We start from the raw sequence: 20,888 nt of genomic DNA on the forward strand, positions 1-20,888 counted from the left end.
TCTTTCTACTTCTGCATACAAGAAAGTTCAGAAGGGACTTCAGCAAACTGTTCACATTGGTTATCTCTAGGTAATGGAATGGGGGTAAAGGAGTGATCTGTTGGTTGTTCCTGTATATCTTTATATAAAGTTTGAAATTTTTTTCCATTTTACAGTATTTTTAATAAGGAAGAATATTTTTAAAAAGCAAACAAGATATAGCTTATCAAACTGATCTCTTTATGAGTTTGGATGGGTTTGTTATAGGACAATGGTCAACATATGGCAAAATGGTCCATATTAATAATTCTCATCAAAGAAATATACATTAAAGCAATGAGGTACCCTTTTCTGTCTATGAATCTTCCTTCCTTCCTTCCTTCCTTCCTTCCTTCCTTCCTTGCTGCGTTGGGTCTTCGTTGCTGTGCACAGGCTTTCTCTAGTTGCGGTGTGTGGGCTTCTCATTGCGGTGGCTTCTCTTGTTGCAGGGCATGAGCTCTAGGCGTGTGGCCTTCAATAGTTGTGGCTCGCAGGCTCTAGAGCGCAGGCTCAGTAGTCGTGCTGCACGGGCCTAGTTGCTCCACAGCGTGTGGGATCTTCCTGCACCAGGGCTCAAACCCATGTCCCCTGCACTGGCAGGCAGATTCCTAACCACTGCGCCACCAGGGAAGTCCCTGTCTATGAATTTTTAAAATCAATGATAACACTCAATGCTAGGAAAGATGTTTTAAACTTTACTGTCATACATTGTTGTTTGTATTGTCAACTGGTTAGTATCTATAAGGAAACAGTTATACTTTGACCTAGTAATTCTATTTGTCGTAGTCTATCCCAGAGAAGTAAACAAAAAATTGCCTTAAAAATGTGTATACATGAAGATCATCATTGGCAATTTATTTTGTAATAGTGAAAAATTATAATATAAATGTTAAGGTGTAGTGAAACTAGTATCATTTAGGAATGCTTTTGGCTGCAGGTAAACTCTGTTAACAGTGACCTAACAACTAAAGATCATGTTTCTCACAAGGCTGGTGGTGGGTAGTCTTTTTGTCTGACATAAGCTGGTACAGTTGCTCAGTGAGGACATAAACTTTTTCTATTCTCCTCTGCCATCTTTCACCCTCAGTGTGCGGGCTTATTGTCTTTCTTAGTGTTACATTATGATTACAAGATTGCTATAGTTAGAGACATCAAGACCACAGTGAAAAGCAGCAAAAAGGTTTGTTTGTGTTTTTTTGTTTGTTTATTTATTTTGGAGTGAGTCTCCTTTATCAGTGAATGATAAACTTTCCCCAGAAGTACCTTCTTTCCATCCCCAGCAGACATCTCATTGGTTACTTGGATATGCATGACTATAACAGAATCTAGGAAAGCAGTCATTTGGCTTTCCAGATTCTATAGTGGGAAGTTACAAGCTAGGTAAAAAAGGGATTAGGAATGTGTGTTTTGAATAGCCATTCCACAAGATCTGCTACAATGGTTAAATAAGTTATGGTAAATTTACTTGAAGTTGTATAATAAACCCAATGAAAATGATGGTATAAAGACAGTAATAACACGGAAAGTGTTTTCATGACAAAAAGTAAGCTGTAAAATTTTGTACCATGATTCCATCTACGTAGAGAAATGGATTGAGGGGGAATCAGAAGGAAATAATTCAAATGACATAAATAAAAGCAAAATTAGAGTGTATCTGAATAGCTTTGCACATTACTTTTTTTTTGGACAGTGTGGAGGAAAGGGCTGGTGTTCTTTTGTTTTGTATATCTAAAAGCAAAATTGCCAAATCATAGAGTATGTGGGTGGCTTTGTCAGCTCCCTTTTGCAAAAGAAATTTAACTAATTTGCATTGCCACCATCCATATAAAGATACATCTGTGTTTCATCTGCTTGTGAACATTGGGTTTTATCACTTAATTTACCTTTTTAATTTAACAGGTATATATGGGATACAGCAGGGATAAAACTTTTTAAAAAATTTATGGGATAAAACTTAAAAAAAAATTCAAACTTAAAGGAAAGTTCCACAAAGAGTACACAAAAATCTTCACCCAGCTTTACCAATTGTTAATATTTAAAACTGTGATAATTTGTATTTCTTATTACTATTTAGGCTCTTCAGTTTTCCGTGTAGGGATTTATCATCCGTATAAGTCTCATGGCTCTTCATCAGTCTCATTTATTTTTAAGTAGAATCTGGTTATTGTGTTGATTAATATTGACCTTTTTTTAAAGGTAGATTTTTTAAAGTTATTTCTTTCATTTATATTTTCTATTACCTTTCCTTTGTAGCATATCTTATCACACATATCATATCATTATGCAAAATGTCTTGCAGTTGAATAGTTTACTACATGTATCTTAACTCTGACTATAATCATTTCTTCAGAAGTTATAAAGGCTTATGCTATATTTATAAGAATATAAAAAGCTACTCCTTAAAAAAAACAGTATTTTATGTAGATTATAAGCTCTGTGAAGAAATGGACTATGTCTGTGGTGGACTTTGTCCACCCCAGCACAGTTTCGTTACATGGTAAGCATGGAATAAATGGGTGGGTGGATTTTATTTATTTTATTTATTTATTTACTTATTTATTTAATTTATTTATTTACTTACTTACTTATTGGCTGCGTTGGATCTTCGTTGCTGTGCGTGGGCTTTCTCTAGTTGCGGCGAGCAGGGGCTACTCTTCGTTGTGGTGCAAGGGCTTCTCATTGCGGTGGCTTCTCTTGTTGCAGAGCATGGGCTCTGGGTGCACAGGCTTCAGTAATTGTGGCACGTGGGCTTCTGTAGTTGTGGCTCGTGGGCTCTAGAGTGCAGACTCAGTAGTTGTGGTGCACGGGCTTAGTTGCTCCGCGGCACATGGGATATTCCCGGACCAGGGCTTGAACCCCTGTCCCCTGCAGTGGCAGGCGGATTCTTAACCACTGTGCCACCAGGGAAGCCCCTGTGTTCCTTTTAATCCTCATGTTTTTGTCTCTATATCTTATTGGATGGAGCCTTTTCTCAAATGTCAAGGTGGACCATTTTTAAGAGTGTGGCACTCATAAACTGGTGGGACGTCCTCTATCTCTAGACTAGCTGTTTGACATGGAGCCTTCACTACAGGATGATCAGGCCTTCACTGAAGGATGATCTGATTTAGGTGAAATGGTTTTTTTGTTGAAAGACCCCTGAATGTCATACTTAAATGGCATTTAAGTTTTTTTCTCTGAGTTTATTCAGTTTTCTAGAAAATGGTATTCTAATCATCTGCCTTGGAGAGAGAGCCTAGCTGCAGAGGTAGATGGAACCTGGCTAGAGAAGTAGATTATAGCTCTTACCTTTTAAAGCTTTCACTTAGTCATCCTGTTTTGTTTTGTTCTTTTTGTCACTGCCTCATTCTTGCCCTCTACTATTCCTGGCATTCTGAGTCAAGACCTCTCTGTTTACATTTCTTCAGAGGCTAAATGTCTAGTATCTTGGGGAGGTGGGTTAGAAGTAGTTGTTTTATTTCAGGGAGTAGAGGTGGGTTCCTGTAGGTTTGACTGCACTTCATATACTTTTAACCTTCCCCCCTGTTTTAAGCCCTGTGACACAGCTGCCCCATCTGTGTATCTCATACCTCTTAATTTCTGAGCTTTTCAAGGTGCTTTGGGGGAAATCTACTAGCTTCTCATTGAACTCCCTCTGCAGGTACTTAGGTTTCTGAGCTGCTGAGTTAGTACTCTTTCTTCATCTGTTTTCCACATCCTAAATATTTATCATCCCTTGACCCCTGTTGCCTCTGTATGTTCTCTTTTATCTTGTGGGTTTATATCTTTAAAAAAGTTATTTAATGCTCCTTGGCAAGGAGCTATTCTGTCTTGTTATGTTATGTTATGTTATTTATTTATTTATTTATGGCCGCATTGGGTCTGCTGCTAGAGAAAGCCCGCACGCAGCAACGAAGACCCAACACAGCCAAAATAAATAAATAAAATAAATAAATAATTTTTAAATGTGGTCATAGGGTAGTTTTAAAAAAAAAAGAACCAAATGGAAAGTTTAATTTAAAAAAATACACACAATTTTTAAAAATTTATTTATGTATTTATTTATTTTTGGCTGTGTTGGGTCTTCACTGCTGCACGCAGGCTTTCTCTAGTTGCAGCGAGCAGGGGCTACTTTTTGTTGCAGTGAGCGGGCTTCTCATTGCAGTGGCTTGTCTTCGTTGTGGAGCACGGGCTCTAGGTGCGTGGGCTTCAGTAGTTGTGGCACGTGTGCTCAGTAGTTGTGGCTCATGGCTCTAGAGCACAGGCTCAGTAGTTGTGGTGCACGGGCTTAGTTGCTCCACAACATGTGGGATCTTCCCGGACCAGGGCTCAAACCCATGTCCCTTGCATTGGCAGGCAGATTCTCAACCACTAAGCCACCAGGGAAGCCCCTCTAGGTGATTGTGATGCTGAAGTTTGATGCTGCCAAGTGAAGGCACTGTCTTTAGGAGAGAGGGCTAGCTAGAGGCAATGATTGTGTGCCCAGAGAAAAACAACTAGCAGCCTAGATGCAAGAGAATAATGTAATCCAAAGCTTTTCAGAGGAAATAGGTATAGTTTATAGAAGACATTAAGATATAAAGCAGATAACTGAAATTTCACTGTATGCTCTTCCTTAGGTTAAGTAATCTATTTTTATTGACTTTTACTTTTCATGGATTTCTCTTGTTATTTGTGAGTTTGTGCTCAATTGACAGAACCTGAAATTAGTTGTTCTCTGGCACTTTATTATAGATTTTTGTATAAGTGAGTGCTCGTTCTCTCCCATAGCAGATGACAGAAAAACAACTGAAAAATATCCAGCCCAGACTAATATTTTATGTACTTTTCTTTTTGAATATACTTGTGATTTTGTTTGCTAGTATTTTGTTGACGATTTTTGCATCTATATTCTTCAGTGATATTGGTCTGTAATTTTCTTTTTTTGTAGTATCTTTATCTGGTTTTACTATCAGGGTGATGGTGGCCTCATAGAATGAGTTTGGGAGTCTTCCTTCCTCTGCAGTTATTTGGAAGAGTTTGAGAAGGATGGGTGTTAGCTCTTCTCTAAATGTTTGATAGAATTCACCTGTGAAGCCATCTGGTCCTGGACTTTTGTTTGTTGGAAGGTTTTTAATCACAGTTTCAGTTTCATTATTTGTGATTGTTCTGTTCATATTTTCTGTTTCTTCGTGGTTCCATCTTGGAAGGTTATACCTTTCTAAGAATTTGTCCATTTCTTCCAGGTTGTCCATTTTATTGGCATAGAGTTGCTTGTAGTAGTCTCTTAGGATGCTTTGTATTTCTGCAGTGTCTGTTGTAACTTCTCCTTTTTCATTTCTAATTTTATTGATTTGAGTCCTCTCCCTCTTTTTCTTGATGAGTCTGGCTAAACGTTTATCAATTTTGCTTATCTTTTCAAAGAAACAGCTTTTAGTTTTATTGATCTTTGCTATTGTTTTCTTTGTTTTTATTTCATTTATTTCTGCTCTGATCTTTATGATTTCTTTCCTTCTGCTAACTTTGGGTTTTGTTTGTTCTTCTTTCTCTAGTTCCTTTAGGTGTAATGTTAGATTGTTTATTTGAGATTTTTCTTGTTTCTTGAGGTAGGCTTGTATAGCTATAAACTTCCCTCTTAGAACTGCTTTTGCTGCATCCTGTAGGTTTTGGATTGTCGTGTTTTCATTGTCATTTGTCTCTAGGTATTTTCTGATTTCCTCTCTGATTTTTTCAGTGATCTCTTGGTTATTTAGTAACGTACTTTTTATCCTCCATGTGTTTGTGTTTTTTACGGTTTTTTCCCTGTAATTGATTTCTAATCTCATAGCATTGTGGTCAGAAAAGATGCTGATATGATTTCAATTTTCTTAAATTTACTGAGGCTTGATTTGTGACCCAAGATGTGATCTATCCTAGAGAATGTTCCTTGCGCACTTGAGAAGAAAGTGCAATCTGCTGTTTTTGGATGGAATGTCCTATAAATATCAATTAAATCTATCTGGTCTATTGTGTCATTTAAAGCTTCTCTTTCCTTATTTATTTTCATTTTGGATGATCTGTCCGTTGGTGTAAGTGAGGTGTTAAAGTCCCCCGCTATTATTGTGTTACTGTTGATTTCCTCTTTTATAGCTGTTAGCAGTTGCCTTATGTATTGAGGTGCTCCTATGTTGGGTGCATATATATTTATAATTGTTATATCTTCTTCTTGGATTGATCCCTTGATCATTATGTAATGTCCTTCCTTGTCTCTTGTAACACTTTATTTTAAAGCCTATTTTATCTGATATGAGTATTGCTACTCCAGCTTTCTTTTGATTTCCATTTGCATGGGATATCTTTTTCCATCCCCTCACTTTCAGTCTGTATGTGTCTCTAGGTCTGAAGTGGGTTTCTTGTAGACAGCATATATATGGGTCTTGTTTTTGTATCCATTCAGCCAGCCTGTGTCTTTTGGTTGGAGCATTTAATCCATTCATATTTAAGGTAATTATCAATATGTATGTTCCTATTACCCTTTTCTTAATTGTTTTGGGTTTGTTTTTGTAGGTCCTTTTCTTCTCTTGTGTTTCCCACTTAGAGAAGTTCCTTTAGCATTTGTTGTAGAGGTGGTTTGGTGGTGCTGAATCCTCTTAGCTTTTGCTTGTCTGTAAAGCTTTTGATTTCTCCATCTAATCTGAATGAGATCCTTGCTGGGTAGAGTAATCTTGGTTGTAGGTTCTTCCCTTTCATCACTTTAAGTATATCATGCCACTCCCTTCTGGCTTGTAGAATTTCTGTTGAGAAATCAGCTGTTAACATTATGGGAGTTACCTTATATGTTGTCATTTTTCCTTCGCTGTTTTCAGTAATTTTTCTTTGTCTTTAATTTTTGCCAATTTGATTACTATGTGTCTTGGCGTGTTTTTCCTTGCGTTTATCCTGTATGGGTCTCGCTGCGCTTCCTGGATTTGGGTGTCTATTTCCTTTCCCATGTTAGGGAAGTTTTTTGACTCTAATCTCTTCAAATATTTTCTTGAGTCCTGTCTCTCTCTCTTCTCCTTCTGGGACACCTATAATGTGAATGTTGTTGCGTTTAATGTTGTCCTAGAGGTCTCTTAGGCTGTCTTCATTTCTTTTCATTCTTTTTTCTTTATTCTGTTCTGCAGCAGTGAATTCCACCATTCTGTCTTCCAGGTCACTTATCTGTTCTGCCTCAGTTATTCTGCTATTGATTCCTTCTAGTGTGTATTTCATTTCAGTTATTGTATTGTTCATCTCTGTTTGTTTGTCCTTTAATTCTTCTAGGTCTTTGTTAAACGTTTCTTGCATCTTCTCGATCTTTGCCTCCATTCTTTTTCCGAGGTCCTGTATCATCTTCACTATCATTATTCTGAATTCTTTTTCTGGAAGATTGCCTATCTCCATTTCATTTAGTTGTTTTTCTGGGGTTTTATCTTGTTCCTTCATCTGGTATATAGCCCTCTGCCTTTTCATCTTGTCTATCTTTCTGTGAATGTCCTTTTCAGTGATTTTCGTTTTAAATTTTAACCCTTTAAGATTTTAGAGTACAAGATAGTTTAAATGGTTTCAAAAAACTAAATGATACATTTAAAATAATTAATTATTAGATATTCCCATGTTTTCAGGTAAACCTGCTTAGATATAGCAGACTTACATTCCTTATATATATCCTTTTGATAAGTTAGAATTGAAAATAATAAAGGTAAATAAATTTCCTGTTTACCATGTAGGCTTAAATTGTAAAATATCTAGTTACTATTGTTTTCATCTTTTTAAATTTCTAATGGTTAGGAAAGTGGAGGCCTAATTTTAGGTACATAATATAAAAAACTTATGGAATTTTTAACATTTATTTTCCTTGAAGATAATTCCAAACTTTTCTTTTCAAAAATAATGTGCCATCACCATTAGCTTTACTAGTAGAGATAAATGGAAGAATGATGACTTAAAATTTTAAAGAATATTTTATTTGTAATACTTAAAAGCTATTTTCATACCTTGTCTACTTGATCAGATTGAATCTTTAGTTTTTCTAATTTTTTCTTAAGATTTCAGTTGTATGTCTCAATCTCACTTTTGTTCCTGGAACCCTAGAAACTTTAGGAGACTTCAATCTGTGAGAATGTTGAGGTGACAGTGCAGGCTGACACAAGTTTTCTAAAAGAAAGTGGTCAGGGCTTCCCTGGTGGCACAGTGGTTGGGAGTCTGCCTGCCGATGCAGGGGACACGGGTTTGTGCCCTGGTCTGGGAGGATCCCGCGTGCTGTGGAGTGGCTGGGCCCATGGGCCATGGCTGCTGAACCTGCGCGTCCGGAGCCTGTGCTCCACAACGGGAGAGGCCACAGCGGTGAGAGCTCGGCGTACCGCAAAAAAAAAAAAAAAAAAAAAAAAGAAAGTGGTCAAATTGTAGCTTCATGGAGAAGTATACCAATAAAAGAAAAAAGTAAATAACTGAATTCATCACTATTCCATATTACTGGTTAATACTGGAGGCTAGGAATATATTGGGTAACTAGAGACCTGTCTGTTTTATTTCAGAAGGAATTTTGTTGTGGTAATGTTCAGGGAGAACTTTTAAGGAGCCTCTTGGGCCATGTATTTTCTGTCATGTCCTTGTTGCTAATACCCCCACTACACTGGGTGTGAGTCTTGAGTTTCTAAGTGGTGATTCATTCATGGTCTTGGACTATCACCTTAGTTCATTTGTGAGAATGCTGTCCCCCTTAGGGATACACCATTTAATCTCTTGGAGCTTCTTTTTTCTCCTTTGTAGAAATAATGAATTTGGATTGAAACATCCAAGACAGGGTCTACAAACTGGTGGCTTATAGTGCCATATGTGGTGAACGAGTTTTGTTTGGCTTTAAGTCTTTAAATTCTTCAGTTAAGAGACTTTTATGTGTAGCAACATACCTGTGGTACAGCACTCAGCAGGTATAAAGGGCTACATGTACATTTAAAGGTAGGTTTAACTCCTGTTCCTCTCCCTCTCAGCCACCCAGTTGCTTTCTTTGGAGACATTCACATTTACTACATACTTCTGAATCATTCCAGAGTTATTACCTATGCACAGAAGCATAATGGTATGTTTACCTTTTTTTTTTTTCAAAAACTAAATGGTTGCAAACTACATGAAATGTCTGTCTGCTTTTTTTCACTTAATCTATCTTAAATATCATTATCAATATATTTAGAGCTATCTCCTTTGTAACAACTGCATAGTATCCCTTTCTATAGATGTATCCCACTTTTCCTTCTATTTTTCTTCTTTTCTTTATTTCTGTTCTTCTTTCTTCCTACCCTTTTATTCTTCCTTTCAGTCTTTTCTTCCCTTCTGTCCACCCCCCTCCCCTGCCTTTGCAATTAAAAAGTCTGATTCAGAAAACAGTATCCTGCCATGTTAGGACAATCTGTACCTGGGACTTAATCTTTATTCTCAAAAGGAAGGATTTATACCAGCTGCTATGTTTTAGACTCAGGTTGTTATTTTTTTTATTAGATCTTTATTGGAGTATAATTATTTCACAGTACTGTGTTAGTTTCTGTTGTACACCAGAGTGAATCAGCCATATGCATGCATATGTCCCCATATCCCCTCCATCTTGAGCCTCCCTTCCATCCTCCCTATCCCACCCCTCTAGGTCATCACAAAGTACTGAGCTGATCTTCCTGTTCTATGCTGCTGCTTCCCACTAGCTGACTATTTTACATTCGGTAGTGTATATATGTTGACGCTACTCTCACTTTGCCCCAGCTTCCCCCTCCCACCCCGTCCTCAAGTCCATTCTCTATGTCTACATCTTTATTCCTGCCCTGCAACTAGGTTGATCAGTACCAGTTTTTTTTTTTTTTTTTTAGATTCCATATATATGCGTTAGAATATGGTATTTTCAGGTTGTTTTTACAGAAAGAATTCGCTTTCTTCTGTAAGAACATGTGTTTTAAGATGTTTGTTTCTAACTTTCTGAGTAGAGCTTCTGGGGGGAAAAATGTAAGAAATTGACTTCTTCTTCCTCTGTTCTTGTAGGTCTTAGTTAAAGACCTAATTTTTTTCCAATTGTATTTATAATTTATTTAACTAGTTCTCTGTAGGTGGACATTTGGATTATACATATATTCTTGTCTGTATTTTTTCAGTGTATCATTTCACATATGTACAAATATATTTGAAGGATAACAGTCTAGAATTAGAATTGCTGGGTAGAGAGTATATGCATTTACCAAGATTTCCCTGGTGGCACAATGGTTAAGAATCCACCTGCCAATTCAGGGGACACAGGTTTGAACCCTGGTCTGGGAAGATCCCGCATGCTGCGGAGCAACTAAGCCTGTGCACCACAACTACTGAGCCTGCACTCTGAAGCCTGCGAGCCACAACTGCTGAGCCCACGTGCCACAACTACTGAAGCCCATGCACCTAGAGCCTGTGCTCCGCAAGAAGAGAAGCCACTGCAGTAAGAAGCCTGCACACCTCAACGAAGAGTAGTCCCTGCTCACTGCAACTAGAGAAAGCCCACGTGCAGCAGCGAAGACCCAACACAGTCAAAAATAAATAAATAATACAAAAAAAAGAGTATATGCATTTACAAAGTTGATAGATATTGCCAAGTTGTCCACAGTAGTGGTGAAACTGATTAACACAGCCAACATACGAATGCATTTTCCCCAATATATTGTATTATCAAATTACTGAACTTTATTAATCTGATGGAAAGGGGGAAATGTGATTACAATTTTACTTGGCATTTCTCTTGTGAGATTGAACATCTTTTTAATGTGTTTGAGCCTTTTTATTTCCTTTCAGTCAACATGTTCTTAGTGTTTTTCTCTGTTGAGTTCTCAATCTTTTTCTTATTAATTTGTAGGTGCTTTTTATACATCAAGAAAAGCAAACTTGTGATTTGTGATGTGACTACTTTTCTGATTTTGTTTTGATATTTGTCAAAAAAGAGCTGTCTTATTTCTCATGATAGGTTTTCAGCAAGTTTTAAATTACCATGTATAAATACTTTCTTTTTGAGGTGAAATTTATTAGTCTTTTATGACTTTGGGTTTTGTCTTATTTTCAAAAAGACATTCCTAACCCTGAGATTATTAAAATCAAACTCTACCTTTTTTCTAGTATTTTGGGGTTCCTTTAAATTTTTTGATCTTTTTGGCATTTGTTTTGATGTGAGGAATAATTTCTAGATGGCTACCCATCAACATTTATTGAATAATTTACATTTTCCCCAATGATGTGCAGTGTCACCTTTAGTTTATACTAAATTCCTGTATGTATTTGGGTTTGTTTTTGGATTGTCTGTGCTATAGATAGGTCTGTTTGTGCATCAGTACCACTTTTTAGGTGACTATAAATCATAATGTTTTAAAATATTTTAGAGCTTTAAAATAATTTTTTTATTCTTGTTTATTTTTCCATATATACTTTAGACTCATCATGTATGATTTTTTTTTATGTATGTTTTTTAAAAACATTGTATTGGTATTTTAATTGGGCTTGCATAATTTTAAAAGAGTAATTTAGGGAGAAATAAAATCATTGTAATGCAGAATCTTCTTGTTTAAGAACATGGTTTTGCTTCTCATTTGTTCAAGTCATTTTTTGTGCTCTTTAGTAGCATTTAAAATATTCTTTGTATAGCTCTTATTTTTTTCTTGTAAGGTTTATTCTAATTATCTTACCATTTTTGTTATTATAAATGGGATTGTTTTCTTTCATTATATCATGTAACTAGTTTTTATATAAGCCATGGGTTTTGATTTATTATTTTTATATGCAGTTACTTTACTAAAATTCCTCTATTTTTGTAATAGTTTATAGTCTATATTTTCTTGGATTGTCCAAATATCCGGTCCTATCATTTGCAAATAATATGATTTTATTTTCTCTTTTTTATTTATAAACTTCTTTCTTTTTTTCTTAATTGAAGTATAGTTGATTTACAGTATTATATTATTTTTAGATGCACAGCCTAGTGATCCAGTATTTTTACAGATTATACTCCATATAAATTATTACAAGATAATGGCTATAATTCCTTGTGCTATACAATATATTCTTGTTGCTTATCTGTTTTATACATAGTTTGTATCTGTTAATCCCAATCCCCTAATCTGTCCCTCTCCACTTCCCTCTCCGCTTTGGTAACCGCAAGTTTGTTTTCTATATCTGTGAGTCTGTTTCTGTTTTGCATATATATTCATTTGTATTATTTTTAGATTTCACATATAAGTGATATCATACAGTATTTGTCTTTCTCTGTCTGACTTATTTTCCTAAGCATAATATTTTCCAGGTCCATCCATATTGCTGCAAATGGCAGAATGTTGTTCTTTCTTATGGCTGAGTAGTATTCCATTGTATGTGTATATATGGAATACTACTCTCTCTCTCTCTCTCTCCCCCTCTCTCTCTCTCTCTCTCTCTCTCTCTCTCTCTCTCTATATATATATATATATATATATACACACCACATCTTCTTTATCCATTTATTTGTTGATGGGCAGTTCGGTTCCTTCCACGTCTTGACTGTTGTGAACAGTGTTGCTATGAACATTAGGGTGGCATGCATCTTTTTGAATTAGTGTTTTCATTTTTTCCAAACTTAATTCTTTCTTGACTAATGACATTGGCCACCACCTCCAGAGCAACGTTAAATATTTGTGGTAAGAAGTGGACATCCTTGTTTTGTTCCTATTGTCATTACTACTCAGGTTTCTCTATTACACATGATACTGGCTTTGAATTGAATTGTTTGTATCTTATCTTATTAAGGAAGCTGGAGTAGTGATTTTTTTCAAAAACTAAAATCTTATATTGACAGATAAGTTGCAAGGGCAATACAAAGAATTTTTTTTTCTGAACCATTTGAGGGCAAGGTGCCAGACAACCTGATGGCCCATTGCCACCCACCAAATACTTTAGTGTTTGTCTCCTATAGACAAGTACTATCCTATGTAACCACATGCAGTCCTCAAAATCAGGAAATTAGCACTGATGTATTACTACCATCTAGTCCTCAGACCCATTCATATTTTGCCATTTGTCCCAATAATATCCTTTTATAGCCAAATCTAGTCCAGAATCATGCATTACATTTGGTTTTCATGTCCTTTTTTTTTGGAATTTTTTTTGTTTTTGCGGTACGCGGGCCTCTCACTGTTGTGGCCTCTCCCGTTGCGGAACGCAGGCTCAGCGGCCATGGCTCACGGGCCCAGCCGCTCCGTGGCATGTGGGATCTTCCCGGACCGGGGCACGAACCCGCGTCCCCTGCATCGGCAGGCGGACTCTCAACCACTGCACCACCAGGGAAGCCCTTTCATGTCTTTTTAATCTCCTTCAATCTGAAACAGTCTTTCCTTGACTTTTGTGACCTGTTGCTTTTGAAGATGACAAGAAAGTTAATGTAAAATGCCCCATAATTTTAGTTTGCCTGATGTTTCCATATGATTGATTTCACGTTATGCATCTGTGGCAGAAATGTCACAGAGATATCCTTTGATCACCAAGGAATATCACAGATATTTCTATTATTCCTTTCTGTTTGTCTTTTCTAGGCACCTCCATCTTCTTTGTAATTTCTCTCTCCAACAATTCTGTGTCTTTTATTTTTTATTAAATAGTTAAGTAAAAAAAAAAAAAAAAAAAAATAGTTAAGTAGTCCAGTGTGTGAATTGATAGGAGGATGGGAAAGCAAGTGTCCTGGAAGTATAAGGAGTAGTTGGTAGGCTGGGGAATGAGTTGCAGTAAAGACTTTTGAGTATTATATGCTGAAGTGTCAGAATCACCCAGGACCAATGATGGTGGCAGAAATAGAAAGCTCGTCAAAGGGTATAGAAAGGAAGAAATTGATAATTTTATTATTACTTTGGTTATATGATTATACTGATTAAATTATTGTTTTTATTAAAGCCATTTTGAAGCCTGTCTTCTAGGCCAAAACATTGTTTGACCAAACAAGGTGGGCTGTTATATCCTTTTGACAGGACATTCATTTTTGTCAGCTTTTAATGCATGTATTATTAATTCTGCTTATATAAAATAATGATCTCATTGTAGAACATACAATTTTAAAAGGTTATATGATCATTAAATACAGATATTGTAGATATTTGATGCCTTTTCCTCTGTGTATACAACTGAACTATCTTTAGCCTGTTTTTAAATATTTCAATAAGATAAAAATAATCCTTCTTATAATTGCAATATAAATTTTAAGAGCTCATTGAAATGAGAACAAAAACATGACAGTACCTACATTCTGAAAGTTATAAGAAGCTCGGTGAGTTGGATTTTGTGTTTATTATGGTACTGAAAAAAAAAGAAATGAGTGTCATTTAAACCAAATAGAAGTAAGTTTAATGGTTCATTCACTAAACCTTCGTTGGATAATCCACAGTTCCTTAGGGATGTGGTAAGATCATCATTAAATGTAAATTTTTGCTTACTTAAATGGAAAGCACTGTGGAAATATAAATAACGTTATCTGAGTTAATATAATAGAAATGAGAGGGGAAAGAATGTGAGAATAGTGAAACTGATAGCTATTTTTGAGGGCCCTTAGTAGATCTCCTCTCACACTCCTAGTGGTGTTATGGGTTTCTTTAACAAGTTAGTATTTGCAACATAGTTTTAATTCCTTAAGTGGAAAGTATTATTTCAATTCTAAATGTCTTTTTAATTATTATGGAGAGCTGCTCTTTCCTATCCCCTTTGTCTAACTGAAGACTAGAGTTTTACAGTTTGTTTCATGTTAAAATGTAGGTTTTTTCTTTTTTTCTTTTTCTCATGTTTGGGAGGGGCCAGGAACCTATGGAGGGCCATTTTCTCTGATTTTCCTTTTCCCAGCTTTCACTTTCTTTACCCCTGCATATCAAATCTAAATGGGGATGGGGTGAAAGGTGGGGATTGAGAAAAGACAGCTATTTCTTATTTGAAGGGGAGGTCCAGGATAAAGTCTCTCAAGACAAGGAGTCCATCATAAAATTTAAGTAGATGGTGAAACTCAGAGAACTCTTACTTTACAAGGCTTATTATAAGAACTCATGATTCTACTTTACCCCCTTTCCCGATCTTCACCCTTTAAAAAAAAATTATGTAAGTTTCAGGTGTACAGCACTATAGTTCAACATCTGTATAAACCACAAAATGACCACTGCCACAAGTCCAGTTACCATCCATCACCATACAGTTGACGCCTAAGACCCATGTTGCCTGCCCCCCCAGCCCTTTTCCCCTCTGGTAACCATTAATCTCTTCTTTGTATCTATGAATTTTTTTTGGTTTTGTTTGTTCATCTTTATTTTTTTAAGATTCCACATATGAGTGAACTCATACAGTATTTGTCTTTCTCTGTCTGACTTATTTTGCTTAGCATAATATGCTTGAGGTCCATCTATGTAGTTGAAATCCTGCAAATGACAGGATTTCGTTTTTTATGGCTGAGTAGTATTCCAGGGTGTGTGTGTGTGTGTGTGTGTGTGTGTGTGTGTGTGTGTGTACACCACATCTTCATTATCCATTCATCCATCGATGGACACTGAGGTAGTTTCCATATCTTGGCTATTATAAATAATGCTGCAGTGAACATGGGGGTGCATGTTAGTGTTTTGAACTAGTGTTTTCATGTTCTTCAGATAAATGCCTAAAAGTGGAATAGTGGGTCATATGGTAGTTCTCCATCTTCACTTTTTATAAAGAAGAATCCCCCTAAGTGCCTTAAAAGACAAACACTTGAGCAAACTGTGCTGTATTTTGCATATGTCTGCACTTATATTGGTTGTTTTAAATTATCGACTCTTAGAGGATATGGACTACGTGTTGTAACATCCCTAGTCTGAAGTGACATTTATATAGATGTCCTTTTTTTTAAAAAATAAGTTAAGCATTTCCCCCGCTTGCAGTCAGTGCCCTTCTGTATACGTTGTGACAGATCTGTAAAAAGAAATGTTTTTACATCTAATTGTTTTATCTTTCAAAGTTTCTTTCTTCAGCTGAGTTTGAAAAAGTTTATTTCGTCTAAACTGAGTTTTGTCTTTCTTTTCCTTACTCAGGCTCAGATTGCCTTCCTTCAGGGGGAAAGGAAAGGTCAAGAAAATTTGAAGAAGGATCTTGTGAGGAGAATCAAGATGCTGGAGTATGCTCTTAAACAGGAAAGGTAATTCAGTGACATGGAAGGTAGTGTTCTCTTAAATATTGGAGTGATTTTTCTGTTATTCCTACAACAAATCCACATTGTAATGTGTTCTGCTTTTTAATTCAGGAAGTAGTATTTGTAATAAACATTTAGAAATGGTTGTAATATGTTAATTTGTTAATGAATGTTTAGTAATAATGACCAAAAAACTGATTTATATGATTTTTAAGATTTTAGCAACATTTTTCCCCCATGCTGTCCTTTCTAAAGGAATGTGTGTACTTCCTGAACTGTTGATATCTATTTCTTTATAGAATTGAAATAGTTTTTGAGTTGTAAAGGAAATTTCTATAATACTTACTCCCTTTTCCTTATCATCTAGTATTACTCAGTTTGGTGTATTTTCTGTGGAAGAAACCTACTCTGGCAGACTGTGTTGAGAATCCTTTTATAGACATTTTTGGTATTTTGATCCTTTGCTATCAACTATTCATATCTCTCCAGAAGTGAATCTTACCTTTCTATTCTGCTAGTGTCTAAGATATTCAAGAACTAAACTTGGTTCACAAGTAAAGGACAATAGGTCATGGATGAGAATTTTGGAAGTTTTTATATGAATTAAGTTTGTTTGCTTTAGTGGATGGTCTTTGGAATTTTTTGTCAGCAGTATAAGACAGTTCTTTATTTTAGATTATTGAGTACTTGTTAGGTGATATTGAAATTCTCTATTTTGCTTTGTTTTTGATCACATGCCCTTTTCAGTTTTTCGAAGCATCTTCTACCATTTAGAAGATGCTACTTATGGGTATCAAGAAATAGATAAAACTTTATTAGAAGTTGTGTTTACCTTCACGTGGGATCTTTAAATGATACAAGAGGTTGAAAACAGCTTGACCTCTTAGTGAAAAATTGGTGATTCTTTTCATTCCTTGAGAGGTTGATTGAAAGCTGTATTGGGGAGATGGTGGGGAAAAAAAACTTTTAAGTGTGTAATTTGGGAATATTTGAGATTTTAAACAATCTAAATGATAGGCATAATCAAAGAGAGAGTGTAATAACATTAATAATGGCAACTATTAACTACCATGTACCAGCCCCTGAGGCTTAAAAACTAAGTAATTTACGTAGAGTTGCAGAGTTACAGTAGAGCTGTGATTCAGATCCCTCCAGTCTGTCTGATTCTGAAGCTTGTACTCTTTACCGGTACATTATACTATCTTGTAAGTCAGAAAAATTAAAATATTAAACTAACCAAGGATACGGTGTATATGTATGTGTGTATGTGTGTGCGTGTGTGCACGCATTCTCATTAACATATTCATTAATCTATCCATCCAACTTAAGTACTGTGCTGGAATTGAGAAGAAACAAGTCACAAACCTTGTCCCTTCAGGGCCTAGAGTAGTGGGAAACAGACTTGGAAACCACAGAAGTACAGTGCAGTAAGTTAGGTGCTGTGGGAGAAGTCAGCACAGGGTACAGTGGGGTCACAGAGAAGGGAGTGGTTGTTTGGATCTGGAGGCAGTGAAAGCAGAAAGAAGGGTGTGATTAGCGGGGGTGAGACTTGAACAGCATCATAAAAAATAAGGTGTTTGCCAGATGGGCAAGGTTCAAGCAGTAGAGAAGATACGTTTGACATGGAACAAAGCATTTTGGTGTGTTCAGAAATTTGTGATTACTGTGTATGGAGGGTAAGGTGTTAATTGTGATTTATAAGCAATAATGGTAGCGATGGGCAAGAACCAGATCATGGAGAGCCTAACTAAGGAGTTCAAACTTTTATCTTACACTGCAAGTTTTAAAAAACATTTTCTCCTAAAATAATCTCAAACAAACAGAAGTTGCAGGAGCTATATACCCTTCACCCAGATTCACCAGTTGACGTTTTGCTGTATTTACTTGTATCATGTTCTCTCTATATACTCATTGTTTTTTTTCCCTGAATCATTTGCTACTTCTTTGCAGACTTATACCCCTTTGCCCTTAAGTACTTAAGGGACCATCTTCTAAAAGCAAGGACATTCCCTTAAATAATTACAGCTCATTATCAAATTAAGGAAATTTAATGTCAGTATAGTTCTATTATGTAATATAGCCCATATTCATATGTTCCGCTGATGATCTTCATAGCATTTTTTTCTACCAAATGTCCTAATAATGATCTTTGTAGTATTTTTTTTCCTGGTCCAGGATCCAATCTAGGAATACATATTGCATTTAGTTGTCTTGCAGTTGAAAGGTTTAAGCATGGAATAGTCTAAAATAGATTTTATAAAGATCACCCTGACCTCAATTTAGGGGATAGACTGAAAAGATCTGTTAATAGAGGCAGGAAGATTGTAATAGTTTAGGATGAGAAATGATAACGTAGTAGCTGCTAGAATAGAGGAGTTAGCCACTATGAAACATTTTAATTTTAATTTTTATTTTTTGGCCTCACCTTGTGGCTTGCAGGATCTTAGTTCCCCAACCAGGGATCGTGCCCCTGGCAGTGAAAGCCTGGAATCCTAACCACTGGACCTCCAGGGAATTCCCTATGAAACATTTTAAATAGAAAAAAAAAAATGCATAAGATTTGGAGTTGATTTGGTATAGGGGATGAGGAAGAAAGATAATTCAAGAATGAGTCCCAGGTTTCTGGCTTGAATGAGAAGTTTGAAACGTATCAAGTGAATTAAAGATAAAGAATTAGGGTTGAAAAGCCACTATGGCAGGGGGACTCATGACTAGAGATGTGTAGTTGGGAATCATCAGTATTGTGGGTAAAATTATAAGAACTCTGAAACAAACAGAACAGGTATTGTGGGACAAGAAGAGATTACTAGCAGGAGCCACAGGAAATGGAAATGTTTGAGGAAAAGACAGAGGAAGAAGAGCCAACAAAAGAATGGTAGAGAAGGAAGGAGAGAGCAGTATATTGGAAGCAAGCTAAAGCAGGTGGAAGTTTGACAATTGCAGACGCCAAACAAATCGCAAGTAAGTTGTATACTGAAAATAGTCCTGGATTTGCCAGTTAGGCGCTTGTTGGTATCCTTGCCAGAAAGCTTCAGTGAGGTAGCAGGAACATAAACCAGATCACAGGGGACTGAGAGGTGAGAAGGGTAGATACAGAGGAGACAGATAGAGTTGTTTATTTTTTTGAGTTGTTTATTTTTTCAAGTAGTTTGACTTTGGGGAACAGAAAAGATAAAGAGAGATAGTGGCTGGGTCTAGGGAAGATTGTTTTTTGCTTTTTAACTTAAAGGGATTCTCCTGGAAAAGTGTCCCTGATTTTGTATCTTTGGAAGTCCCTGGAATGATTTGAGATTATTCCTGATGTAATGGCACCACTGAAATGTGATAAATTAAGGAATTAAAAAAAAATTCTGTGGATTAGAGCTCTTAAACATTTGAGTCCTTTTCACTGTGAAATTATTTTTAATTAATGCAAAGGAATTTTTTAAAAATTGGAACATTTCAGTTCTTTTGATTCTGAAGTTATTTTTTCTGACACGTTAAGCCAATTAAAAAAAATTTTTTTTAACTGAGGAAAATTTGAAGCATAGGTGTACAGAGACTAATATCTTTTATATACACCTCCAAGCCTCAACAGTTAACATTTTTGTCAATCTTGCTTCATCTCAATCTATTTTAGAGCAAATTCCAGACATCTTGTCATTTAACTTGTAAAAACCTAAGTAAGGATCATGGTTTTGAATTGCTGTATTACAGATTTTCTAAGTCGTCCCACTTAAAAAGATCCAAAGTTAAGTAAAACTGAATATTTAACATTAAAGAAGGATTACACACCTAGCAGTGGATTTTTTTATGCTATTGATTTTTCAAAATTTTTCTTTATTTTTTTATATTTTTGGCTGCACTGGGTCTCTGTAAAAACCCAACTGTCCTCCTTGCCTCTAATACATTTTCTCATTCTGATTAATTTTCCACGTCCGTGGAATTCGTTTTCTAAACACAGATGTTATATCCCTGCTTAAAAATATCTAGCTAATTTCAGAGTTCTTCTTAGTAAAAGATTCTACATCCAGGCTCCTTTCTAGTCCTATACAAACACACACACCACTGTGTATTTTTTTCCACTTTTAAGATATTCCTTCTGACCAAAATACCCTCTTCATCAGTCCATTTGTCTGATTGTGGAACTATAGGTTTTGAGGTTTAGCTAAAATCTCATGTGTTTCCTTCTTTTTGGTAGCTATCCTTGACTACTGTCAGGACCTTTGACAGAATTAGATAATCCCTTATCTAAATTCGTATAACATTTGATATAACTCATAGCTCTTATCCACCATGTGCTAGAGTTATATATTTACATTTCTGTCTCTTCTTTATCTCCTTGCCTTTATCCTTAACTGACTACAAGCTGCACATTATTCCCACCAGCCAGTACAGTGCCTAGCATGTCATAAGAATTCAATAACAGTTCGTTGGATTTTATCAAATTATTATATTTTACATCTTTATTGGAGTATAATTGCTTTACAGTGGTGTGTTAATTTCTGCTTTATAACAAAGTGAATCAGCTATACATATACATATATCCCCATATCTCTTCCCTCTTGTGTCTCCCTCCCAGCCTCCCTATGCCACACCTTTAGGTGGTCACAAAGCACCGAGCTGATCTCCCTGTGCTATGCAGCTGCTTCCCACTAGCTATCTGTTTTACATTTGGTAGTATATATAAGTCCATGCCACTCTCTCACTTTGTCCCAGCTTACCCTTCCCCCTCCCGGTGTCTTCAAGTCCATTCTCTACATCTGCATCTTTATTCCTG

At 36.0% G+C, this 20,888-nt stretch overlaps 1 protein-coding gene across 1 annotated transcript in view; it reads left to right on the plus strand.

The window, feature by feature from the left end:
• STRN (striatin) overlaps positions 1–20,888 on the plus strand; it is a 109,681-nt gene that overhangs the window by 23,218 nt on the left and 65,575 nt on the right. Inside the window, exon 2 of the mRNA XM_030857938.2 lies at positions 16,032–16,135. Coding sequence (XP_030713798.1) covers positions 16,032–16,135 — 104 coding nt within the window. The remainder of the gene's footprint in view (positions 1–16,031; positions 16,136–20,888) is intronic.

Source organism: Globicephala melas, chromosome 12, assembly GCF_963455315.2.
Source record: "Globicephala melas chromosome 12, mGloMel1.2, whole genome shotgun sequence".
NCBI lineage: Eukaryota > Metazoa > Chordata > Mammalia > Artiodactyla > Delphinidae > Globicephala > Globicephala melas.